The 27,125-nt window shown below is 48.8% G+C and overlaps 1 protein-coding gene across 1 annotated transcript in view; it reads right to left on the bottom strand.

The window, feature by feature from the left end:
* Nucleotides 1-15,351, bottom strand: part of LOC139239375 (probable G-protein coupled receptor 139) — a 29,968-nt gene extending 14,617 nt beyond the window's left edge. Inside the window, exon 1 of the mRNA XM_070868050.1 lies at nucleotides 15,150-15,351. Within this exon, the coding sequence (XP_070724151.1) occupies nucleotides 15,150-15,351 (202 nt within the window). The remainder of the gene's footprint in view (nucleotides 1-15,149) is intronic.
* Nucleotides 15,352-27,125: the final 11,774 nt, after the last annotated feature.

The raw sequence follows: 27,125 nt of genomic DNA on the forward strand, positions 1-27,125 counted from the left end.
TGAGGAGGAAAGCGTGTAAAAGAAAAGATAGCCATCCGTGGTTATCTAAGGTAATACATGATAGTATCCAATTAAAACCAAGGGCATACAAAGTGGGCAAAACTAGTGGGAGGACAGAAGATTGGGAAGCTTTTAAAAGCCAGCACAGAATTAATAAAATTGATTAAGGAAGTGAAGATTGAATTTGAAAGTAAACAAGCACGAAATATAAAAGAAGATAGCAAGATTTTCTACAGGTATATCAAAAGGATAACAGTGGCTGAAGTAAATGTTGGTCACTTAGAAGACGCGATTTGGAATTAGTAATGGGGAACATTGAGATGGCAGAAACTCTGAATATATATTTTGTATTAGTCTTTACGGTGGAGGACACTAACAATGTCCCAACAGATTGACAAAGTGCTTTAGGGGAGGAAGGAACCAATCACAATCACGAAGGATGTAGTACTCAATAAGATAATGGGACTAAAGGCAACTAATTCCCCTGGACTTGATGGCTTACATCCTAGCGTCTTCAGAGAAATAGCCGCCGTGATATTAGATGCGAGGTTGATTCCGGGGATGGAGAAAGGTTGAGTAGGTTGGGCCTCTAATCATTGGAATTCAAAAGAATGAGAGGTGATCTCATCGAGACGTCTAACTTTATGAGAGGGCTTGACAGGGTGGATGCAGAGAGGATATTTCCATTGATGGGGGGGGATTCGAACAAGAGGGCACGATCTAAGAATAAATCAGAGTTGAGGAGAAATTTCTTCCCTCAGAGGGTTATGCATCTGTGGAATTCGCTGCTTCGGAGAGCTGTGGAAGCTGGGACATTGAATACATTTAAGACAGAAATAGACGGTTTCTTAATCGAGAAGGCGAAAAGGGGTAATGGGAAGCGGGCAGGGAAGTCCATGATCAGTTCAGCCATGATCTTCTTGAATGGTGGAGCAGGCTCGAGGGGCCGTATGGCCTGCTCCTGTTCTTATTTCTTATGTTCTTATGTTCTTATGCTTTGGTTGTAATTTACCAACATTCCTTGGATTCTTGGGAGGTCCCAGCAGATTGGAAAACCGCAAATGTAATGTGCCTGTTTAAAAAAGGAGACAGACAAAAGCAGGAAACTACAGACCAGTTAGCCTAATATCTGTGGTTGAGAACATTTTGGAGTCTATTATTAAACAAGCAGTAGCAGGACATTTGGAAGAACATAATTCAATCAGGCAGAATCAGCATGGATTTATGAAAGGGATGTCATGTTTGACAAATTTTCTGGAATTCTTTGAGGATGTAACTTACAGTGTAGATAAAGGGGAACCAGTGGACGTGATGTATTTTGACTTCCAGAAGGTTTTTGACAAGGTGCCACATAAAAGGTTACTGCATAAGATAAAGTTTCACGAGGTTGGGATTAATATATTAGCATGGATAGAGAATTGTCGAACGAACAGAAAACAGAGAGTTGCGATAAATGGTTCATTCTCGTTATGGCAATCAGTAACTAGTGGGCTGCTGCAGGGATGAGTGCTGCTACTGAACTATTTCCAAACTTTATTAATGACTTGGAAGAAGGCATCGATGCAATGTAGCCAGATTTGCTGAAGATACAAAGAGGAAAAGCAATGGGTTAGGAGAACACAACAAATTTGCCAACGTACATAGGCAGGCTAAATGATTGGCAGCAATTTGGCAGATGGAGTTTAATGTTTGAAAGAGTGAGGTTGTGCACTTTGGCAGAAAAAAAAATTCAAGAGCAAGTTATTATTTAAATGGAGAAAAATTAGTACAGCGGGACCTTGGAGTCCATGTGCCTGAAACACAGAATGTTAGTTTGCAGGTACAGCAATTAATCAGGAAGGCCAATGTAATCATGGCCTTTATTGCAAAGGTGATGGATTATAAAAGCAGGGAAGTCTTGCTACAGTTATGATATGTTGCTTTGCAGACAGTTCAGAGAAGGTTCACTCGGCTGATTCCGGAGATGAGGGGGTTGACTTATGAGGAAAGGTTGAGTAGGTTGGGCATCTAGTCATTGGAATACAGAAGAATGAGATATGATCTTATTGAAACTTATAAGAATATGAGGGTGCTTGACAAGGTGGATGCAATGAGGATGTTTCCACTGAGAGAGGAGACCAGAAATTGGGGGCATAATATTAGAAGAAGGTGCCGCCCATTGAAAACTGAGATGAGGAGGAATTTCTTCTCTCAGAGAGTTGTGAATCTGTGGAATTTGCTGCCTCACAGAGCTGTGGAAGCTGAAACATTGAATGATTTTAAGACAGAGGTATAAATTTTCTTAACTGATAAGGGAATAATGGGTTATGGGGAGCGGACAGGGAAGTGGACCTGTGTCAATGATCGGTTCAGCCATGATCGTATTAAATGGCAGAGCAGGCTCGAGGGGCCATATGGCCTACTTCTGTTCCTGTTTCTTATCTTTTCATGTTCTCATGAACAATCCAGGCGATCGAAACTAGTGTTCGATTTGCTGCAGTACTAACCATCGAATCTGCGCAAGCCAACAAGAGGTTATCCAGTATAATCGCAATTAACAGCTCTGAGTCCTTAACCCTGCATTTTATCGCAGTTCAAGTGCCCACCCAAACAGCTTTTAAATATGGTGAGAGTTTGTGCATCCACCATGCTTCCAGGCAGTAAGTTCCAGACCCCCACAACCATCTGCGTGTAGAAGTCACCCTCAAATCCCATCTGAACCTTCAACCAACCACCTTAATGCTATGCCTCCTCATCATAGACCCCATCACCAATGGAAATAGTCCCGTGCTATCCACTATATCCAGGCCACTCAAAATGTTGTACACCTCAATGAATCTCCTCTTAACCTCCTCAGTTACAATGAGAACAAACCCAGCCTATTCAATCTGTCCTCATAGCTAAGATTCTGCATTCCAGGCAGCATCCTAATAAATCTCCGCTGCACCCTCTCTAGTACAATCACGTTATTCATTTAATAAGCCGAGAAGAACTGCATGCCATACTGCAGTTGTGGCCTAACCAGTGTATTGTACACTTTCAGCACAACTTCCCCGCTCTTGTATACTATGCCTCGACCAACAAAGCAAGTATTCCGTATGCATTCTTAAACATTTTATCCACCTGGCCTGCTACTTTCAGGGAATCTGTGGACCAATGGTGGAGCTTTGGAGGCGTGGCCTAATCAGTTGGAGCTGTGCTGTGGTGAGAGATGGAACTCCCTTCTGTTACTCCTGTCTGGAAAACCTGGAGTGAACCCTGTGAAACATCTCAGGAAGAGGAGGAAGGTGCTTTCTACAATTCCAATTCATCCAGAGGGAGAGGAGGAGAGCAGAAAATTCAACAAGCTTTAATACTGCTGCAGAGAGTTGGAGAGAAGGGGAAAAAGAACAACAAACCAGTGTGGAAGGAGGGAGAAACTTCATTAAACAAAGGTAGGTGTGTTTTGGTGCATTTCCTGAAAGACTTTGTTATATCAGTGGGGGGAGGAAAGAAGACTTGCTCGAGGGCCGGAACATCGCGGGGGATGTGTGTGTGTGGAAGTGTGTGTGGGGGTCTTGCTCACAGCTAGGCCCCACAGACCACTGAAGCACACCTCCCCCATTGTCTAGCCTGGGATAGCTGGAGCTACCTGGCTGAAGAACTATTAATCACCTATTTAACATCGTTGGGAGTGTGTGCCTGGGTGCTCCAGCTACCCCAGGTGAAGACATCTTCTCCCCCACCCGAAGACCATCTACAAAGACTGTGTTTGTTTTTCCATCATCTGGGGAGTGCACCCCAAGAGAAAAACCCACCCATCGCTGTGAGGGGAGACCTGCCCTCGCAGTTTCCCGTTTTCCCACCCCCACACTCGTTCTCTCTCTCTCTGTCTCTCCCTTCTCTCTCTGAGAGCCCTTTCCTCCTAATTGAAGAACCAATTAAGACAACTGAGCAGAGGGAGCAAGGCTCATCCCCAATCATCAACTAGGGGAGAGGTATGCTTATTTGAGAGCTCCCTCTGTTCAAACACCAACGAGGCAATTTAAGTCATTAAGGCCTGTGACTTTGGGGTGGGTGCAGCCCTTAAAGGGACCCGTGATGGCGACTCCATCCACGCCGGTGGCGGGGCCAGCAAAGACATATGCGCAGACGGCGTCCACATCCACGGCGCCTCCTGCGCCTCCTGCTGCCCTGCCACCTTTCAGACTAATAACAAAGAAACACGGGGTCAGGAGCTACACTCACCCCACAATGAGCATTGAGGAGTGCGTGCGGACAATGGCTGGGGTAGTGAGCCCCTCGGCCATCGTCGCAGCCTCCTAAATGTCTGGGAAGGCAGTGTTCTTCCTGGGGTTAGAGCGGGCGGTCTCCATGGACCTTGAAAAGGGGCTCAATATGGGCGGGACGTTTTTGCCGGTGGACCCTCTCGAGGCCACTGCGCAGATGGTCATGCTTTCAAACGTCCCGCCCTTTGTTCCCGCTGAGCTCCTCCTCCCTCACCTACACCAACTGGGGGAGGTAAGGTTGGGGATTAACCCCATACCGCTTGGCCTCAGGGAGAACAGCCTGCGCCACGTGTTCTCTTTCTGCCACCAGCTCTTTGTCCGGCTGACGAGGGAGGAGACGATGGAGGGATAATTTAATGTGCTGCACGAGGGGACTGCCTACCGCGTCTTCTGGACGTCGGACGGCGTGCGGTGCCATGTCTGTAGGGAGGTGGGGCTCGTTCGCAAGAACTGCCCCGCCTCCAAAGCCGCCAAACCACCGAAGGCGGCCAAGGCTAGCGCCGCCACCAGCCCACCCCCTAGTTGCGTCCGCGTACTGGGAGCCGTAGGTGCGCGTGCATCGTCGGAGGCCTTTGTATTCACGTCCTCCAGCGGGGGGGGAGGGAGAGCGTCCAACCGGAAAGAAGGCGCGGAGGAAGACGAAACATCTCGAGGCGGGTTCCCTCCATGCGCCAGACAGTCTGATCACCGTGCTCAGCCCAACCCTGTCACCGGCCACCGCGGGGTGCCCTGAGCCCATGCCCGAGCCCTTGACCAATATCACAGAGGGGCTCAGGTGCGGCAAGATAAGAAAATGTGGGGAGTGGAGCGGGAGGCCTCGGCAGACATGGAGGTCTCCCTGCCTCTGCGCATCCCCAGGAACAAAAGGAGGCGCCGCTCCAATGAGGCGGAGGGTGATCAACATCCCTCCGCGGAGGAGTCGATGCCCGCCGCATGTCCCGCGTACCACACCAGCTCCCCCAAACTGCGCCGTAAGCGAGAGGAGTCTGTCCCCGGGGAGGGTGAGACAGTTGAGGCTGCCCAGCAGCTGCCTCCCGAGGATGGCGTGGAAGATCTGCCTATCGTGGGGGGCGTGGGGCCAGTGGAGGAATGCGTAGCCGCCGGATCCTGGGGACTGAGGCGGGCGGGGCCGAAAAGGCCGAACCTGAGCCCGCCCAGCTATAAACCAACTTTTGCAGGGACTTGGCTGACTCGGCAGAAAATGAAAATTAAACATTTTTTAACATACATCCACACGCTGGGCCGGGGCGTGGCGACGAGGAGGGGGAACAACAACAACCCTCGCCCCCTACTTTGGAGCTGGGGTACTTGGAGGACCTGGGGAATTACTTCAGCCATGTCTCTCCGTGTTTCCCGGCTCCTGGGGCGGAGGAGGAACACCTTCTGCTGTCGCTTCCTGACACAGCACCGCTTTTAAAAGAGCCCAGTGGGGATTCCTCTGCCGACGACCCTGGGGGCAGGATCGGGGCAGAGCCAGGGCCAGATGGAGCGGCCGGGCCAGTTGACCTACCTCGTGCGGTCGATGGGCCGGCTGCTGGCCGCGACCTCCCGGAGGGGGACGGGCACTTGCTGGGGGATGAGGGACAAGATCTCGAGTCCTTCGCCAGTGAGGCGGTGGATCTCCTCGTGCCCGCCGCTGAGTACCCTCTCATTCCTGCAAAGGAACTCTGGGACTTTTTGGTCCAGAGCCAGGGTCACCACAACCGAGCCCAGCTGGCCCTGGAAAGATGGTCCGAGCCGGGGCTGCTCGTCGCATCCGTCCGCACCGCCGCTAAAACCATGGCCGCGGGAGGGCCCTTATCAAAAGCGCAAGGCCTTGAGCTGCGCCGGCTCAAAAGTTTCCTCGCTGGGCTGCTGAAGGAGTGGAGGTCAACAAACGACTTGACTCCCCCCCCACAATAGGTTCGGTAGAGGTTGCACAATGCTTTTGTCATGAAGATAACCATAGCCAGCCTCAACATCAACGGCGGCAGAGAGGCACGCTGGAGATTTAAAAATTTTTCGCTCCTGCGGGAGGTGAAATATGCGGTGTGCTTCAAGCAAGAAACCCAAACCGTTCTGGGAAACGAAGCTCCGTGGCTCCTGGAATGGCAAGGAGATGTCCGCACGAGCCACCTCACTACCACTTCTTATGGGGTGGGCATTTGCTGGACCTGCATTTTCAGCCGGAGATCTTAGGGGTCGAGGACCCCGTGCCAGGCTGCTTGCTACACGTCATGGTTCGAGTGGGGGACGTGCCGCTCCATCTCTTGAACGTGTACGCCCCTCAGCCCGGCCCGCAGCAAACACGTTTCTTCGAAGAAGTGTCTGCACTTCTTGGCTCCATCGAAGATGGCGACTGCTTTGTTCTGGGGGGAGATTTTAACTGCACCCTCGAGGCGAAGGACTGCTCTGGTGCCCCGCAGAGCATGACGGCGATGGAGAAGTTGAGGGACCTGGTTGGGTCCTTCGACTTGGTGGACGTCTGGCGAAATCTCCATCCCGACTCCAGCGCCTTTACTTGGGTGAGGCCGCCTTTACGTGTCTCAGCCGTATGTTTCCTGTGTCCCGGCGGTCTCCATGAGGCTGGTGCCGTGTTCGGACCACCACCTGGTATGGGCGGAGCTCCCTTCGCTCCGCGCGAGAACGAGGTCTGCGTACTGGCATTTTAACAACCAGCTGCTGGAGGACGTGCGGTTCCAGGACTTGTTCCGTCGTTTCTTGGCCGACTAGAGAAGGAACCAGGGGGGCTTCCCCTCCTTGAGGCTATGTTGGGACGTGGGCAAGGCTCACATCTGCGTCTTCTGTCAAGAGTACACGAGGGGGTCGACCAAGAGGCTGGCGGCAAGGGTCGGGCGCCTACAAAAAGAGGTGCTCGACCTGGAGTCCCGTCTCAGTCAAGTCGTCGAGGACCAGGCCCTGCGGATGGTGTACGAAGCGAAGAAGGCCACGCTGAAGAACCTGCAGCTCGTCGGGTCCCGAGGCGCATTCGTGAGGTCGCGGATCCGGTTCCTGCCAGATCTGGACCGCGGCTCCCCCTTCTTCTACTCGCTGGAAAAAAGACAGATTGTCCGTAAGCAGCTCTTGACGCTGCTGGCCGACGACTGGTCTCTCGTCTCGGATCCGGAGCGCGTCAACAATTACGGAGCTCTTTTCTCTCCGGAGCCGTCCAGTGAGGAAGCGAGTAGGGTTTTGTGGGAGGACCTGCTGAAGATCAAACCCTGAGCGTGCCGAAAATCTGGAAGCTCCGCTAAGCCTGGCGGAGATGACCGGCACCCTCGCCCCGCTCTCGAGGGGAAAATCCCCGGGGCTGGACAGGCTGACCGTGACGTTCCACAGGGCGTTCTGGGACGTCATGAGGGGCGACTACTCGGGGGTCCTGGGGGAAAGTCTGGCGACCGTGGTGATGCCCCTCTCTTGGCGCAGGGCAGTAATCGTCCTGCTGCCTAAGAAGGGCGATCTCCACCTCCTTAAGAACTGGCGCCGGGTCTGCCTCCTCAGCACGATCTACAAAATCTTCGCCAGCGTGACGTCTGCTCGCCTTGGCGCCATGCTCGACCACATGATCCACTCCGACCAGTCCTACACGTTGCCGGGCCGGACAAGCCACGATAACATCCATCTGGTCCGGGAACTCATTCACCATTCAAAGTAGGCTGGTCTGTCGGTCGCATTTCTATCTCTCGACCAAGAGAACGCGTTTGACAGGGTCGATCAGGACTATCTGTTCGGAACTCTGCGCGCTTTCTGGGTCGGGACGCATTTTCTCGCCCGGATCCGACTTTTGTACGCCGCCGCAGAGTGTCTGATAAAGGTTAACGGGTCCTTGACGGCGCCCCTTCGCTTTGGGAGAGGGGTGCGCCAGGGATGCCCCATGTCCTGTCAGTTATATGCCATTAGCTTGGAGCCTTTCCTGCACCTCCTGCGGATGAGGTTGATGGGACTGGCTCTGCAAGGGCCGGGCGTGGAGGTCGTCCTCTCGGCCTACGCCGATGACGTGCTCCTCACGTTAGAGGATCCCGCTGACCTGTGGAGGATGCGTGAGTGGCAGGAGATTTACTCGGCTGCATCCTCTGCCAGGATGAACTGGGAGAAATGTTCCGGCCACCTGGTGGGTCAGTGGCGGGTGGACTCCCTGCCAGAGGAGCTCAGGCCTTTTGCCTGGAGGACGACCCATCTCCTCTATCTGGGAGTCTACCTTAGCCCCGACGAGGAAGCCTGGCCGGCGAACTGGCAAGAGCTGGAGGCCAAGGTCGCCGCTCGCCTAGGGCGCTGGACGGGACGGCTCCGAGTGCTGTCCTACAGGTGTCGAGCGCTAGTCATAAACCAGCTGGTGGCCGCCATGTTGTGGTACCGGCTGGTCAATTTGACCCCTCCCCCTGCGTTTGTCACCAAGATACAGAAGAAGCTGGTGGATTTCTTCTGGAACAACAGGAAGCACTGGGTCTCTGCCGCAGTCTTGAGTCTCCCGCTTGGGGAGGGCGGTTAGTCGTTGGTGTGCGTCAGCACCCTGCTCGCGACTTTCCGGCTTCAGACCCTGCAGAGATACCTTTACGTCTTTCCTCCTCCCAGGTGGCGTGCCCTGGCGACATATCTCTTCCGCCAGCAGCACGGCCTAAACTATGAGCTTGGGAGGCGTCAGGACCGGCTTCCAGGAGCTGCCTGTCTTTTACAAGCAACTCATCAGGGTCTGGAACAAAGTCTGCATCAAGCGCAGCTCTCCATCTGCTGGATTGGCAACTGTCCTGCAGGAGCCGCTGCTCGGAAAGCCGGAACTCCACGACCGAGGATTCAGGTGGCGGTCGGACAAGAGGGCTGTGGCTGGTGAGGTGACCAGGGTCAGGGACCTGCTCGCTGACGCGGCACCTAAATTCTGCCAACGTCCTCCGCGCGGCCGATGCCATCAAGTCGCTAAAAACAGCTCTGGGCCCCGACTCCGTTCGGTGCATCGAGGAGGCTCAAGCACGTGGGGAGATCTCTTCCGAACTGACCCCCGTCCGGACGGAATTTCTCATCGGCAGCAAACCCCGGAACCTCCCTTGCCAGCCGGCAACTCACAACTTGAGCCGCCTCAAGGAAATCACCTCCGTGACTTTCAGTTCCGCGCGGAGGGGTTTCCTGTACGAGCTGCTCCTGCACACTCTCAACTTTTGCCATCCTCGCCTACCATCCGGACACGCCATGGCGTACGGTCTTGCCGTCCGGAGGAGGCGGGGGTCCTCGATGGAGGGTACTCTGCGCAGGAGTCCTCCCACTATTTATCGGGGACTTGGCCTGGAGGGTGGTGCACGGAGCAGTGCCATGCAATAAATATTTAAGCCGTTTCACAGACGCCCAGGCCACCTGCAATTTCTGCAGTCTGGAAGAGTCCGTGTCCCATGTTTTTACCGAATGCACGAGGTTGCAGCCCCTGTTTTATTATTTAAAGGGGCTGCTCCTGAAATTCTGGCTGCACTTCAGTCCCACATCCTGATCTTTGGGCACCCTGTGCAGATGGGAGCGGGCCGGTCCGAGGGCCTCCTCGTACGACTGCTCCTGGACACGGCCAAGGGTGCCATCAGCCGGTCCAAGCAGCGGACGGTCGAGGGGGTTGTTCAGCCTGACTGCCTGCCTCTCTTCCATGCGTACATCCACGCCAGGGTGTCCTTAGAGATGGAGCACGCGGTGTACACTGGGATGCTCGCGGCCACCCACGAGAGGTGGGTGCCGGAGGGACTGGAGTGCATCGTCACACCCTGCAACCAAATTTTAATTTGATTTTATGTTTAAAAGTTTAATTTGCTTTAATTGCCGATGTTTTTAGTGTCCCCCTCCCATTTTATAGGGGGCACTTGGAGAATAAAATATGATTTTAATGCCCCAAAAAAAGCAAAAAAAAACATAAACACAGAAAAAACAAAAGAAGTTGTCTGGAAAATGTTTGGTGTGTCCCCCAGATCAGGGGGCCACGATTTAATGTTTTACGTTTCCTCACAAAAAGAGTTCTGTGGACCAGCAGTCCAAGGTCCTTTTGTTCATCTACACTATAAAGTGGCTAGCCGCTTAATGTGTGTATTCTTTCCTTGTTATCCCTCCTAAATTGCATTACCTCAAACTTCTCCGAATTAAATAAAGTTTGCCATGGCTCTGCCCAGCTGACCAATAGATTGATATCCCACTGCAGCCCATGATTTCCTCTTCATTATCAACCACACAGGCAATTTCACTGTCAACTGCAAACGTCTTAATCATACTCCCTATATTCAAATCTAAATCATTGATATTAACCACAAAAAACATGGGACTCAGTACTGACCCCTTCGGAAACCCACTGGAAACATCCTTTCTGTCACAAAAACATTCATCAACCATTATCCTTTGCTTCCGACCTCCAAGCCAATTATGGCTCCAACTAGCCACTTTGCCCTGGATCCCAATGGGCTTTAACCTTTCTGACCTTTGTGCCTGGTCCTGTCTCTATAAAGTGCCTCTGTGAAGGGTCCTGTCTCAGTCCATAGCTTGTGAACATAAACCATAAGAAATCGGAGCAGGAGTAGGCTACACAGCTCCTCGAGCCTGCTGCACCATTCAATACGATCATGGCTTCTTTCCATAATGCCTTATTCACTTATCAGTTGAGAAACTGTCTATCTCTGTCTTAAATTTATTCAATGTCCCAGCTTCCACAACTCTCTGAGGCAGCGAATTCCACAGATTTACAACCCTCTGAGAGAAGAAATTCTTCCTCTTCTCAGTTTTAAATTGGTGGCCCCTCATTCTAAGATTATGCCCCAAGTTCTAGTCTCCCGTATCAGAGTAAACATCTTCTCTGCATCTACATTGTCAAGCTCTCTCATAATCTTTTACATTTCCATCACATCAGCACTCATTCTTCTGAATTCCAATGAGTAAAGGCCAAACCTATTCAACCTTTCCTCATAAGTCAACTTCATCATCACCGATATCAAACTAGTGAACCTTCTCTGAACTGCCTCCAAAGTAAGTATATCCTTTCTTAAATATGTTAACCAACAATGTACGCAGTATTCCAGTGTGGCCTCAGCAATACCGTGAATAACTGGAGCAACACTTTCCTGCTTTTATGCTGCATCCCCTTTACAATAAAGGCTAAGCTTCCATTGGCCTTACTGATCACATAATCTACCTGCATACCAAACTTTTGTGTTTCAGGCGCATGTACCCCCAGATCCCGCTGTACTCCAGCATTTTGCAATTTTTCTCCATTTAACTTGACTAATGCATCCAGGAAGTCCAAATACATTACATCGACTGGTTCCACTTTATCCACCCTATTCATTACATCCTGAAAAAATTCTAGTAAATATGTCAAATATGACGTCCCCTTCATAAATGCATGCTGATTCTACCTGATTGAATTATGCTTTTCCAAATGTCCTGCTACTGCATCTTTAATCATGGAATCCAACATTTGCCCAATCACAGATGTAAGGCTAACTGCCAAACTCTCTGCCTTTTTTTTAATAGGGGCGTTACATGTGCAGTTTTCCAATCTGCTGGGACGTCCCCAGAATGGACGGAATTTTTGGTAAATTACAACCATAACCTCTGTCTCTATAACCAACCTGTGTGACTGGTCCTTTCTCTTTAAAACGTGTGTGACTGGTCAAGTCGCAACAAACAGCCTGTGCAACTGGTCCTGTCTCTATCTACAGCCTGTGTAACTTGTCCTGTCTATTTAAACTGCCTGTGTGATTGGTCCGGTCTCCTTAACCAGGCTGTGTGACAGGTCCTGTCTGTATAAACAACCTGTGTGACGGATTCTGTCTCTATAAACAGCCTGTGGAGCGGGTCCAGGCTGTGGCTCCGCCCCTCTTTGAGTGCCACTGCATGATATACAATAACTGTCTGTGCCTTCCCCTCCCCCTCCCCCCACCCCCTGCATGTTATACAATTAACCCGTTGGCTCTCAAGAAAAGAGGGAATGCTTTCTGTTTTTTTTCAAACAGGAAACCATGGATTTTGTGAGTACAGGCGTGTTGATGGTGTGTTGTACATTTCATGCATAACCTCTGTGCATTAATATTCAATGCTTTGTCTGATAAAGTAATGGATCCCGTATTCACTGATTTACCTGGCCTTATATCTTCAGTAATCTGTAGACATGCACTCCAAGGTCTTCTGTTCCTCGACACTTTTCAGTATTGTTCCATTTAACGTGAATTCCCTTGTCATATTATCCCTCTCCAAAAACATTACCTCACACTTCTCCTGATTGAATTCCGTTGGCCAATTCTATGCCCACCTGAACAATCCATTGAAGTCTTCTTGAAATCTAGAGCTGTCTTGTTCACTATCAACTGCACAGTGAGTGTAGTTCTCAGCTGCAAACATCTTAATCAGATCCCCTACTTCACTGATTTATACCACAAAAAGCAAAGGACCCAGTACTGAGCCATGTGGAATCTCACTGGACACAGCCTTCCAGTCACAAAAGCACCCATTGCTAAGCTTTGCGTTCGGCCTCTGACACCATTTTGGATTCAAATTGCCACATTTCCTGGATCCCATCTGCTTCTGCATTGTTGACCAACAAGTCATTTGTGACCATGTCAAAGGCATTGCTAATATCTATATAGACTTCATCAAATGCACTGCCATCATTGATGCTCATCGTTACCTCCTCAACTGAGACACAGCCTTCTCTTAAAACTCCAAGCTGACTCTCCATGATTACCTCATGGCTTGCTAAATGCCACGTTATTCTGGTTGTCAGAATTTTTCAGATACTTTTCCCCCAACTGTGGTTCGGCTGACTGAACTGCAATAATGAAGAAGAATAGTGATGATGAACTCTGTCTACACCTTTATCTCATCTTAAACAATGGTATAATGTTAGCAGTTCTGTCGTCCTCTGGCACCACACGTGTGGCCAAGGACAATTGGGAAATGATGGTCACAGCATCTGCTATTTCCTCCCTTTGTCTCTTAATAGCCTGGGATACATTTCAGTAGCACCAAAGCTTCTAATCCCATTAATACTTTTCTCTATATTAATATCATATAATATTTGGCACTCCTTCTCCTTAACTAAAATGCTAGAAGCGTCCCTCTCTTCTCTGAAAACCGACAAAATCTATTTCTTCAGAACCAAACCACATCTTTCTCCTTCTCACATAGATTAGTTATTGGTGTCTACGAGGTCCTATTCTTTCCTTAGTTATCCTTTTGCTTGTTATGACTTGATTTGTTCTTGATTTTACTTCATTCTTCATGCCCTGCTCTGTGCTTTTCTAATTTAATTGAATTAATTCCAACGCAGCACTTTCTATACTGCTCTTGGCTTTCTATGGTATTAAACTCTCGGTAGCTGTCAAAAGGTACCCTTTTTAACCTTTTCCTACCTCGATGCCTCTTGACATGAAGGTAGCCTTAGGTTTTAGAGTCCTCCCTTTTTATTTGTGTGAACATATTTGCTTCGACGCTCACTATTTCCTGAGTGAAGGCCTCCCATTGCTCTAACACAGATTTACCTTCAAGTAGCTATTATTCCAGTCCACTTTTGTGAAAATCCCATCTCAGCTTAGTAAAATTGGCCCTTCGCCCTTTGAAAATTTTGCACATGGTCTTTCTTTGTCCTTTCAAATAAGGGGAGATATAATATAAATATTAAAAATCATGATGGCTTCTGATAATGTAGGTGAGCCAAAACAGTGGCGGATTTTCTTTATGCAGTTAGTTGTGATCTCTAATGCACTGTCTCAGAACGTGTTGGATGCAGATTCAATAGTAACTTTCGAGAGAGAATTAGAGTATTAGTTGAAGGGGAAATAGTAACAGCGATCAGGCTAAAAAGAATGATTAATTAGATCGCACTTTGAAAGAGACACAGGGACACGATGAGACGAATGGTACCATTCTATGACTCTATGAGCAAGAGATATAGAGGGAGAGCACAGGGTGAGAGAGAAAGAGTGTCAAACGGAAAGCAATACAGAAAAATAGGGACAGAAAGATGGATAGGTTCAGTGGGAAATCAATTTATTTAATAGGTTTATTTGGTAAATAATTGAAAGGGAAAAACATACGGGATAATTGGGAAAGAGCAAGGGAATTATACTACATGGAGGGGTCAGGCCATTGTGGGATTGGAAGAGAAGGATGAGAATATTAAAATAGATGTGTTGCCGGATCGGGAGCCAATGTCGGTCAGTGATCACAGCGTTGATGTGTGAATGTGACTTGGTGTGAGTTAGGATATGGGCAGCAGAATTTTGGATGAGCAGTTTATAGAGGCTTGTAAAGGGGATGACGGCTAGGAGAGCATTGAAATAATCTAGCCTGGATTCAAGAAAGGCAGGGGTGAAGGTTTATGCAATGGAATTGCTGAGGCAGGTGTGGAGAATTTGCGATATTATGGTGGTGGTAGTGGACAGGACTGGTGATTGAGAGGGTTTGAGGTTGGAACACAGCTCATGTTCTAAGAGAGAACTGTCGTTGCGAACAGTCTGGTTCAGGCTCAGACACTGGCCACTGAGGGGAACTGAGTTAGTAAATAGATACGGAAATGGTCTTGGGGACCGTACGTAATGGCTTTGGTATTCCCAAGATTTAAACGACAAAAGCAGTAATACAGTGAAACATGTTTTACAGATCTAGTTGCTTGATGTAGAGACTAAGCAGTGACACTAACAGCAGTAAATATGAGAGAGTAAATCCAGGATGAGTAATGCAGTTAGCAACAGATGCAGAGTTAAAAGTTGGATAGAGAGACTTACCTGGAACAGCAACAGCAGCATAGAGCAGAGTAAATACCAAGAACAGTAATACAGTCAGTAAAAGGTTGTAGAGTTAGTAGCTGGATACAGAAACTTACCTGGACCAATAACAGCAGCAAAGATCAGTAAGTTACGAGAACAAAAATACAGTTAAAGCTGATTTTAAAGATAAAAGCTGGAAACTTACATGGGACGCCGACAGCAGCAAGGAGAGGATAGTAAAAGTATTGACTTAGCTGAAGTGTGACTTTAATCCGATAAAGTAATGGCCATGATGTATAACTTATCGAAGCAAGGAAAACATCCCACGTGAAATCCCTGTCCATTGTTGTAACATTCGAACCCACTGTTTTTAGATTCTGATCCATTGATGTATCATTCCAATCCATTGTTTTGAGATTCTGATCCATTGATGTAACATTCCAATCTACTGTTCTTAGATTCCAATCCATTGATGTAATGTTGCAATCTATTGTTCTCAGGTTCCCTGTTACTGCCGGAGGCGATGCTCTCACTGACATTATGGGAGAGCATCTTGAAAGGAATCCCTTAATAATAGAAGAGGGGAACGCTGCACTGATACAATTAGGGTCCATGGAGACTAATATTACTTACAGTCACTGAACAAACAGTTTCAGTTAACCCATAGAGACTGACATTAAATACAGTCACTGAACAAAGAACATCAGCTACCTCCTTTCAATGCAACACTTTTTAAGTTCGAACATTTAACCGGTGAGAATGGGATGTATGAGTGTTGCAGAGGGCAGCAATGGTGGAAATAGTGCCAGCTCGGGACATAATCTTTCACTCCGCCTTGTATATGGCAATGGTGTCAGGGGACTGGAAGTTTGCATGTATAACACCCTGTTTTAAAAAGGAAATAGCGATAATCCATATAGCTACAGGCCAGTCAGCCTAACTTCGGTAGTTGGATAAATTCTAGCAGCCTTATTCTGCGACAAAATTATCTGTCACTTCGAAAAACATGAATTAATAAATGAAAACCAGCACAATTTTTTGTAAAGTCAATGTGTGTCTGACAAACTTGATTGGCTGCTTTGATGACGTAACTGAGAGTGTTGATGTGTGTAGTGCAGTTGATGTTGTGTGTATGGCCTTTTAAAAGGGGTTTGATACAGTGCCACATAATAAACTTGATCGGGAGACTGAAACCAATGGGAGTAAAGGGACAGTGGCTGTATGGATATAACATTGGCTAACGGATAGATAACAGAGAGTAGGTTGAACAGTTATTGTTCAGACGGAAGGAAAGTATAGATTGATGCCCCCCAGGGTTTGATATAAGGGCCAGTGCGCTGTTTGATAGAATTGAATGACCTGGACATGTCAAAAGAGCATGATTTCAAAGTGTGCAGATGCTACTAACTCATGAATATAGTAAACAGTAAGGAACGTGTAAGACTTCAGGATTACATAGAGAGACTGGGGAAATGGAAGAAACATGGCAGAAAAAATTTAACATGGAGAAGTGTGAAGTGATATATTTTTGGAGGAAATATGAGGAAAGGCAATAAAAACTAAATTATGCTATTTTAAAGGGAGTGCAGGTGCAGAGAGACCTGGGAGTTTATGTAACTAATCTTTGGAGGTGGCAGGACAAGTTGAGAATGCTGTTAAAACGCATACAGCAGCTTCAGCTTTATAATTATAGGCATAGAGTGCAATAGCAAGGAAGTTATGTTAAATCTTTATAAAACACTGTTTATTCCTGAACTGGAATATTGTATCCAGTTCTGTGCACCGCAATTTATGAAGGATGTCCAGGCCTTGGAGAAGGCACAGAGGATATTTAATGAAATGTTACCAGAGATGAGCCGTTTCAATTGTATGGACAGTCTGCAGAAGCTGGGGTTGTTCACTTAGAGCAGAGAAGGTTAAGCAGAGGTTGGATGGAGGAGTTCATGTTTATGAGCGGTTTGGATAGAGTAAATAATCTGTTCCTATTGGCTGATGGGTTGATAACCAAAAGACACAGATTTAAGATAATTGACAAAAAAATAGAGGGAATATGAGGAGAATGTAATTATGCAGCGAGTTTTGATCTGGAATGCATTGCCTTAATACGTGAGTGAAGCAGACTCAATAATTGGCAATAAAACCCAGAACTTGCGATCTATACCAGTGTATTTTAGCCCCTTTAAAACATGTAAATTAATATTTAAAGAATCAGGGTTTTCTTTTAAATATTGAATGAAATGCGATTTTAGTTAATTTTAAATATGTGATGTATTTTAATTTATGGTGCTTTTAGATATATGTTTTGGGTATTCTCATTCATACCGATGCCCCCGTGACCCAGGGGATGGTCGTGAACCTCCAGCGCCCCTGAGATACATGGGCCTCTCCCGAGACGTACCAAGATAACCCCCGACACCCCGGATAGCCAGGTACGTGGGCCTCTTTCCACACAGACCCAGAAAGTCTCCATAACCACCGGACTCACAAATATGTGGCCCTATCCCCACACATACCATGTGTATCTCCACAAATCCCGGTCCCCCAAGTAAGTAGGCCTCTGCGCAGGCATACGCAGAGAGTCTCCGTAATCACCGGACCAAAATGGTACATGGGCCTCTCCCCAGGTGTACGCAGATAGTCGCCGTACATCCCGGGCCCCCAGGTACATGGGTCTCTCCACAGGCATACCCAGATAGTCGCCATACACCCCGGATCACCAGGTACGTGGCCCTCTCCTCGCACATACCCAGAGAGCCAACGTAATCACCGGACCACAGGTATGTGGGCCTATCGCTACACATGACCAGAGAGTCTCTGCAACCCCTGGACGGCCAGGTATGTGGGCCTATCCGCAGGCATACCCAGCGAGTCTCCGCACTCCCCGGGCTTCCAAGTACATGGGACTATCACCACACATACCCAAAGAGTCTGCGAAACCTCAGGATCCGCCACTCGCCCCCCGCTTCGTGGGCCTCTCCCCACACATACCCAGAGTGCCTCCATACCACCCAGATCCCAGGTAAATGAGCCTCTCCCCACACATAAACAGAGAGTCCCATCAAGCATTCCCAGGACAGGTACAACACGGGGTAGGTCCAGAATAAAGCTCCTTCAAAACTTTCCCATCAAACACTCCCGCGGCAGGTACAACACGGGTTAGATACAAAGTCCTGTTCCCGTTAAACTGTCTGGTGAAAAACGCCCAGTGCATGTCCAACAAGGGTTACATACAGAGTAAGCATCCCTCTATACTCTCCCATCAAAAACACCCAGGGTAGGTACAGCACTGGTGTGACCACAGAGTAAATCTGCCTCTGCACTGCCACCTCAAACACTCCCAGGGCAGCTACAGCACGGTTAGATATAGAGTAAACTCCCTTTAGTTTTATTTCTGAGCACGGCTCATTATTCGGCCAGCAGTTTTCCAGATTCTGGGGTCGCAGGGCCTACACATCTAACATAGCGTGATTTAACGTTGGCTTCTGTCAGGAATATTGGACAAGTTTAAAAATAGGATTGAAGTCAGTCCCTTTGTTTTCTTGCTCAGTGGTGAGGTTAGGGAGCGGGGCGGAATAGACCAGAACAAGGGTCGGAACCTTAAACTTGGAGCCTTGCCATTCAGGGTGATAAGAACATAAGAACATAAGAAATAGGAGCGGGAGTAGGCCATAAAGCCCCTCGAGGCTGATCCACCATTCCATAAGATCATGGCTGATCGGAACATGGACTCAGCTCCACTTCCCTGCCCGCTCCCCATAACTCCTTACCCCTTATCAACTCTCATTCTTCTGAATTCCAATGAGTAGTAGCCCAATTCTACTCAACCTTTCCACATAATTCAACCCCCTCATCCTCGGGATCAACCTAGTGAACCTTCTCTGAACTTTCTCCACAGAAAATGTATTATTTTGTTAATATGGAAACCAAAACTGTACGCAGTATTCCAGGTGTGGTCTCCTCAATACCCTGTACAGCTGTAACAATACTTCACTGCTTGTATACTCCATCCGATTTGCAATAAAGACCAAGATCCCATTGGCCTTCCTGATCACTTACTGTACCTGAATACTATCCTTCTGTGTTTCATGCACAAGTAGCCGCAGGTCCCGCTGTGCTTCAGCACTTTGCAATATTTCTCCATTTAAATAATAACTTGCAGTTTGAGTTTTTCTGCCAAAGTGCATGACCTCACACTTTCCAACAATATACTCCATCTGCCAAATTTGTGCCCACTCACTTAGCCTTTTGCAGTTTTTTTTGTGTCCTCCTCACACATTGCTTTTCCTCCTATTTTTGTATCGTCAGCAAACTTGGCTACGTTACACTCAGTCCCTTCTTCCAAGTCGTTAATATAGATGGTAAATGGTTGGGGTCCCAGCACTGAACCCTGCGGCATCCCACTCATTACTGATTGCCAAACAGAGAATGACATATTTATCATAACTCTCTGTTGATTCTTTGTTTGCCAATCTTCAATCCACGCTAATATATTACCCCCAACTCCGTGAAATTTTATCTTGTGCAGTAACCGTTTGTGTGGCACCTTGTCAAATGCCTTCTGGAAGTCCAAATACACCACATCCACTGGTTCCCCTTTATCCATCCTGTTCGTTGCAGCCTCAAAGAATTCCAACAAATTTTCAAAAATTATTTCCCCCTTCATAAATACACGTTGCCTGACCAAGTTTTGCTTTTCCACATGTCCTGTTACTGCTTCTTTACGAATGGACTCGAACCTTTTCCCAAACACAGATATTAGGTTAGCTGCTCTATAGTTTGCTACCTTTTGTCGATCTCAATTTTTGAATAGGGGCGTTACATTTGCAGTTTTTCATTCTACTCGAATCCCTCCAGAATCCAGGGAATTTTTATAAATTACAAGCAATGCACGCACCATCCCTGCCGCTATTTTGCTTAAGTCCCCAGGATGCAAGGGACTTAATAGGTCCCTGAAAAGGCAGAAAAATCCCTTGGCAGATACTTCCAGGGCATTTATCTGCCTTCAGTCCAATTATATTACTGAGCAGCATCTCCTAAGTGATTGTGGTTGTGTTAAGTTCCTCCTCCTCTATAGACCCTAGCCTATGCACTGTTAGAATATTGTTAGTGTCATCTACCATAAAAACTGATGCAAAATATTGTTTAAAGTTTTTGACATCTTCATGTTCCCCATTGCTAATTCCCTGGTCTCGTCGTCAAATGGACCAACATTTATTTTAGCCACTGATTTCAGGAAGCACTTCTTCACAAAACGGGCAGTAGGAATCTGGAACTCTCTCCCCCAAAATACTGTGCAGTCCGAGGGTCAATTGCAAATTTCAAAACTGTGATCGATAGATTTTTGTGAGTTAAGGGTTTTAAGGTTTACGGAAACAAAACAGCTGATGGAATTAGGATACAGACCAGCCATGATCTAATCGAATGGTGGAACATTCTCGAGGGGCTGAATGGCCCCCTTCTGTACGACGGAAGGACTACTGGGAGATGTACTGACCTCCGAATTAAATAGTAGTATTCTCCTCTCCGGCAGTGGCGGGCTGCACCAACAGAAACTCTCCAAGCAACAAGGTAATGCTTTCATAATTTTCCCTGAGCCCCTCAGAACACGATAATACGGCTGGCGTGCAGAAGCTCTTTATATGCAAAATATTTGTTTCGTATACCAGCCATAAACTCTTTATATGGACCTGGAGAGTATTCTGTAGTTAATAATCACACACACACGTACACGGCGCGGGGGTGGGAGGTGGGGGCGGGGTGGGAGGGTATTGGCTACACCTTCGGCTTATAAAGTGGCAGTCCTCTTAACAAAGACAACAGTAAGTGGAATGAAAGTAATTATTGAGCTGGTGAAGTTCTGAAATAATTATTTGGCACGACATACGGTCGAGCAACTAAAGTCAGTGCTCCTTGGATGATGAAACAGGTGGAGATTATTATGAAGCAGAAAAAGAATGCTTATGACAGATGTCATGTTGCAAATACATCTGAGAATTAGAGTATATATAGAAAGGTCAGGGAAGTGAAACAGAAAATAAGAGGGACAAAGAGAGGGTATGAGAACAGAATGGCAGCCAAGATAAAAGGTAATTGAAACTTCTATCTGCATACAACTAGTAAAAGGGATAGTAAGATGACGGGCGAGGCCGATTAGGAGCAACAACGGGACCTATGCATGCAGGCCGAGTTTATGGCTGGTATACGAAACAAATATTTTGCATCTGCCTTCAACAAGGAAGAAGATCATTCCATTGACATAGGGAAGGAGGGCGAGAGGCGATTTGTTGGATAAAAATGGATAAATAAGAGGTATTAGAAATGCTGGCTGTATTTAAAGTAGATAAATCACCAGGGTGGAAAGCATCCTAGGATGGTGAGGGATTCTAGGCAGGAAATTGTGGAGGTTCTGGCCATATTATTCCAAGGCTCCATAGGTGCGGGGGTGGTGCAAGGGGACTGGCGTATGACAAATGTTCAAAAAAGGGTGCAACGATAAATCCAAGAATCACAGGCCATTCAGCTTAAACTCGGTAGTGGCGTAGCTTTTAGTAACAGTAATCCAGGAAAGATTAACAGTCACTTGGACAAGAGTGGTTTCATTAACGAAAGCAACCACACATTTTTGAATGGTAAATCATGTTTAAGCAAATTGATTGAGATTTTTGATGAGGTAACAGAAAGGGTTGATGAGGGCAATGCATTTGACGTAGTGCACAAGGATTTCCAAAAGTTGCTCGACAAAGTGTCACATAATAGGCTTGCCTGCAATGTTAATGTCCGTGGAATAAAATGGACAGTGGTAGCATGGCTACTAACGTGGCTATGCGACAGGAAACAGAGAGTCGTTTCGTTGGCAACGTTTGGTGTATGGGCCACGTAAAGATGTACAGTGGTGCCCACCATGCTTCGGCACGAGGACCACTGCTTTGCTTGATATATATTTTAATAACTTGAAAGTGGGTCTAAAGGACAAAAAAGCAAATTTTGCAGAAGAAAGAAAACTTGTAAGTATTGTGAACAATGAGGAGGCGAGAGATAGACTTCAGGAAGACATTTTCAGGCTGGTGAAGTGGGCGGAAATTTAACACAGAAAAGTGTGAAGTGATACATTTTCGGTGAAGGAATGAGAGGAATTGTAAAGCAACGGATACAATCCTAAAGTGCATGCACGAACAGGAAGATGAGATATAAAAATCAATGAAAAGGGCTTATGCGATCCTGTGCTTCATAAATAGAGATATCGAGTGCAAAAGTTTGGAAATTATGGTGAACCTGTTAAAAGAGTGGATTGGCCCCAACTGTAGTATAGTGTGCAATTATGGGCAACCGAATTTAGGTGGGATGTGAAGTTTGTGAAGGCCTTAGAGAAGATGCAGAATGATTTCAGGGATAAGTAACTTCTGTTACATGGACAGATTGGAGAAACTGGGATTGTTCTGCTTGGCGCAGAGAAGATTGAGAGGAGATTTGACAGAGGTGATCAAATTCATGATGGGTGTGGACAGAGTAGATCGAGAGAAACTGGCAGTACATCCCCAAACCAGAAGGCACAGATTTAAGGTGATGGGAAAAAGACGCAAATTTTTTTTTTATGCACCGTGTGGTTAAGAATTGGAATGCACTGTCTGAATGCATGGTGGAGGCAGACTCGATCTTATCTTTCCAAAAGGGAGCTGGATAAGTGTCTGATGGGAAAGAAATCGAAGGTCTGCGGGAAAGCGACAGAAGAGTGGGACGAGCGATAATTCGGCAAGGGCTCGACGGGCCGGATGACGTTCTTCCATGCTGTAAACAACCCATGATTCTATGCAGTACCTGCCCTGGGAATGTTTCATGGGGACAATGTAGAGGGAGTTTTACTCTGCTTGTGAACCGTGCTGTACCTGCCATTGGTTTGTTTGATGGGACAGTGCAGAGGGAGCTTTACTCTGTATCTAACACCGTGCTGTACCTGCCCTGGGAGGGTTTGATGAGACAGTGTAGAGGGAGATTTACTCTGGATGTAACCCCGTGCTGTACCTGCCCTGGGACTGTTTGATGGGACAGTGTCATGGGAGCTTTAATCTGTATCTAACCCCGTGATGTACCTGCCCTGGGAATGTTTAATGGGGCAGTGTTGAGGGAGCTTTACTCTGTATCTAACCCCGTGCTGTACCTGTCCTGGGAGTGTTTGTTGGGACAGTGTAGATGGAGCTTTATTCTGTATCTAACTATATGCTGTACCTGCCCTGAGAATGTTTGATGGGACATTGTAGATGGAGCTTTACTCTGTATCGAACCCATGTTGTAGACGGCTTACCCTTTATTGTTCTCCTTTGCCCGCTGTGAACTGCGCGTGTACATTAGCTGACACTGAGACACACATGGGCTTAATAGTAGCAGAAGTGAGTGAATCGTTACATTTTAAGCGATTCTTTTATTACAGATGTATTTCTTATTTAAAAACTGAAGATAAATCAATTTCACGAGAGCCCAAGGTGAAATTGTAATCCTGCTGTCCAGATCATTTTTCCAGTATATTGATGTAACGAGCAACATCAGAAGCATCTCACGAAACCTGACAATGGCTGTACTATGAACACACAGATACACAATTAGAATATGTGACCACACCTCCCTGACCACCTGCTGCGTGTTCTTGGCAGATTCTGTTTCTATTACCTTCCAATCTTGTCTTGCGCCTCAGGTTTGTATATTCCAACGTCTTATTTATTTCTGTGTTTGAAGACGCAGAAGTGGGTTTGAAGTAAACATATGTGTCCCTTCAGACTGTGTACTAATATCTCCCCGAGAGCAGGGAGACTGATGGACACCAGTAAGTGTACAGACGTCTCCCCTAGTTAAAGGGACTGAGAGACACCAGTCCATGTACAGATATCTCTCCTAGGTAGAAGGTCTGAGATACACCAGTCAGTCGGCGGGAGTTTGAGCATCGTCGGGAGGCGGGGTGGGGGAATCAAGGAGGCCTACAAGAGGCCCATCAGTCGGCGGGAGATCGAGCGTCGTCGGGATGCTGAGAGGGGAGATCAAGGAGACCTACAAGAGGCCCATAAATCGGCGGGAGATCGAGCGTCGTCGGGAGGCTGAGTGGGGAGATCAAGGAGGCCTACAAGAGGCCCATCAGTCGCCGGGAGTTCGAGCGTCGTCGGGATGCTGAGAGTGAGGATCAAGGAGGCCTACAAGAGGCCCATCAGTCGGCGGGAGAACCAGCGTCGTCGGGAGGCTGAGGGGGGAGATCAAGGAGACCGACAACAGGCCCATAAATCGGCGGGAGATCGAGCGTCGTCGGGAGGCTGAGTGGTGAGATCAAGGAGGCCTACAAGAGGCCCTTCAGTCGCCGGGAGTTCGAGGGTCGTCGGGAGGCTGAGCGGGGAGATCAAGGAGGCCTACAAGATGCCCATCAGTGGCCGGGAGTTCGAGCATCATCGGGAGGCTGAGCGGGATGGTCAAGGAGGCCTACAAGAGGCCCATCAGTCGGTGGAGTTCGAGCATCATCGGGAGGCTGAGCGGGTAGATCAAGGAGGCCTACAAGAGGCCCATCAGCCGCCGGAAGTTCGAGGGTCGTCGGGAGGCTGAGCGGGGAGATCAAGGAGGCCTACAAGATGCCCATCAGTGGCCGGGAGTTCGAGCATCATCGGGAGGCTGAGCGGGATGGTCAAGGAGGCCTACAAGAGGCCCTTCAGTCGCCGGGAGTTCGAGGGTCGTCGGGAGGCTGAGCGGGGAGATCAAGGAGGCCTACAAGAGGCCCATCAGTCGGTGGAGTTCGAGCATCATCGGGAGGCTGAGCGGGTAGATCAAGGAGGCCTACAAGAGGCCCATCAGCCGCCGGAAGTTCGAGGGTCGTCGGGAGGCTGAGCGGGGAGATCAAGGAGGCCTACAAGAGGCCCATCAGTCGGCGGGAGTTCCAGCGTCGTCGGGAGGCTCAGCGAGGAGATCAAGGAGGCCTACAAGAGGCCCATCAGTCGCTAGGAGTTCGAGGGTCGTCGGGAGGCTGAGCTGGGAGATCAAGGAGGCCTACAAGAGCCCCATCAGTCGCTGGGAGTTCTAGGGTCGTCGGGATGCTGAGCGGGGAGATCAAGGAGGCCTGCAAGGGCCCATCAGTCGCCGGGAGTTCGAGGGTCGTTGGGATGCTGAGCGGGGAGATCAAGGAGGCCTGCAAGAGGCCCATAAATCGCCGGGAGATCGAGTGTTGTCGGGAGGCTGAGTGGGGAGATCAAGGAGGCCTACAAGAGGCCCATCAGTCGCCGGGAGTTCGAGGGTCGTCAGGAGGCTGAGCGAGGAGATCAAGGAGGCCTACAAGAGGACCATCAGTCGGTGGAGTTCGAGCATCATCGGGAGGCTGAGCAGGGAGATCAAGGAGGCCTACAAGAGGCCCATCAGTCGCCGGCAGTTCGAGGGTCGTCGGGAGGCTGACCATGGAGATCAAGAAGGCCAACAGGAGGCCCATCAGTCGGTGGAGTTCGAGCATCATCGGGAGGCTGAACGGGGAGATCTAGTAGGCCTACAAAATGCTCATCAGTCGCCAGGAGTTCGAGCATCATCGGGAGGCTGAGCGGGGAGATCAAGGAGGCCTACAAGAGGCCCATCAGCCGGTGGAGCTCGAGCATCATCGGGAGGCTGAGCGGGGAGATCAAGGAGGCCTACAAGAGGCCCATCAGTCGCCGGAAGTTCGAGGGTCTTCTGGAGGCTGGGCGGGGAGATCAAGGAGGCCGACAAGAAGCCCATCAGTCGGCAGGAGTTCAAGCGTCGTCGGGAGGCTCAGCGAGGAGATCAAGGAGGCCTACAAGAGGCCCATCAGTCGCTAGGAGTTCGAGGGTCGTCGGGAGGCTGAGCGGGGAGATCAAGGAGGCCTACAAGAGGCCCATCAGTCGCCGGGAGTTCGAGGGTCGTCGGGATGCTGAATGGGGAGATCAAGGAGGCCTGCAAGAGGCCCATTAGTCGCCGGGAGTTCGAGGTTCGTCGGGATGTTGAGCGGGAAGATCAAGGAGGCGTATAATAGGCCCATCAGTCGCCGGGAGTTCGAGGGTCATCGAGATGTTGAGCGGGGAGATCAAGGAGGCCTGCAAGTGGCTCATCAGTCGCCGGGAGTTCGAGGGTCGTTGGTATGCTGAGCGGGGAGATCAAGGAGGCCTGCAAGTGGCCCATTAGTCGCAGGGAGTTCCAGGGTCGTCGGGATGCTGAGCGGGGAGATCAAGGAGGCCTACACGAGGCCCATCAGTCGCCGGGAGATCGAGCTTCGGCGGGAGGCTGTGCGAGGATATCAAGGATGCCTACCAGAGGCCCATCAGTCGCCGGGAGTTCGAGGGTCGTCGGGAGGCAGAGCAGGGAGATCAAGGAGGCCTACAAGAGGCCCATCAGTCGCCGGGAGTTCGAGGGTCATCGGTATGCTGAGCGGGGAGATCAAGGAGGTCTGCAAGAGGCCCAACAGTCGCCGGGAGTTCGAGGGTCGTCGGGATGCTGAGTGGGGAGGTCAAGCATGCCTACAAGAGGCCTATCAGTCGCCGGGAGATCGAGCGTCGGCGGGAGGCTGAGCGGGTGATCAAGGAGGCGGACAAGAGTCCCATTAGTCGCCAGGAGTTCGAGGGTCGTCGGGAGGCTGAGCGGGGAGATCAAGGCGGCCTGCAAGAGGCCCATCAGTCGCCGGGAGATCAAGGGTCGTCGGGAGGCTGAGCGGGGAGATCAAGGAGGCCAGCTGGTGCAGCTGCAGCAGGGAGGCAAAAGGAAGTAGAAAGAAATCGAAAGGTGATGTCACAGCCAAGGGGATTGGATGGTGACTGGTAATTAGCTTTTCTTTCTCTTTTCTATATCAGCAAGTAACCTTTAGCATTACTGTTGTCAATTTAAGGTAATCTAAGGGTTAAGACTTGGCAGGAGAGCTCAGACACGTGTTATGCTCCTCCTGTACTATGTGTGATGTCAGGGACGCTTACGATGTCTCTGATGACTACACGTGCGGGAAGTGTATCCACACTCAGCTCGTGACGCACCGCATTGTGGCATTGGAGCTGCGGGTGGATTCCCTCTGGAGCATGCACGATGCTGAGAATGACGTGAATAGCATGTTAAGCGAGTTGGTCTCACTGCAGGTAAAGGGTACACAGCCAGATAGTCAATGGGTGACCAACAGCAAGAGCAGTGGAAGGATGGTAGTGCAGGGTTCCCCTGCGGTCATCCCAGTGCA

The sequence above is a fragment of the Pristiophorus japonicus genome, chromosome 27 (assembly GCF_044704955.1).
Source record: "Pristiophorus japonicus isolate sPriJap1 chromosome 27, sPriJap1.hap1, whole genome shotgun sequence".
Classification (NCBI taxonomy): domain Eukaryota; kingdom Metazoa; phylum Chordata; class Chondrichthyes; family Pristiophoridae; genus Pristiophorus; species Pristiophorus japonicus.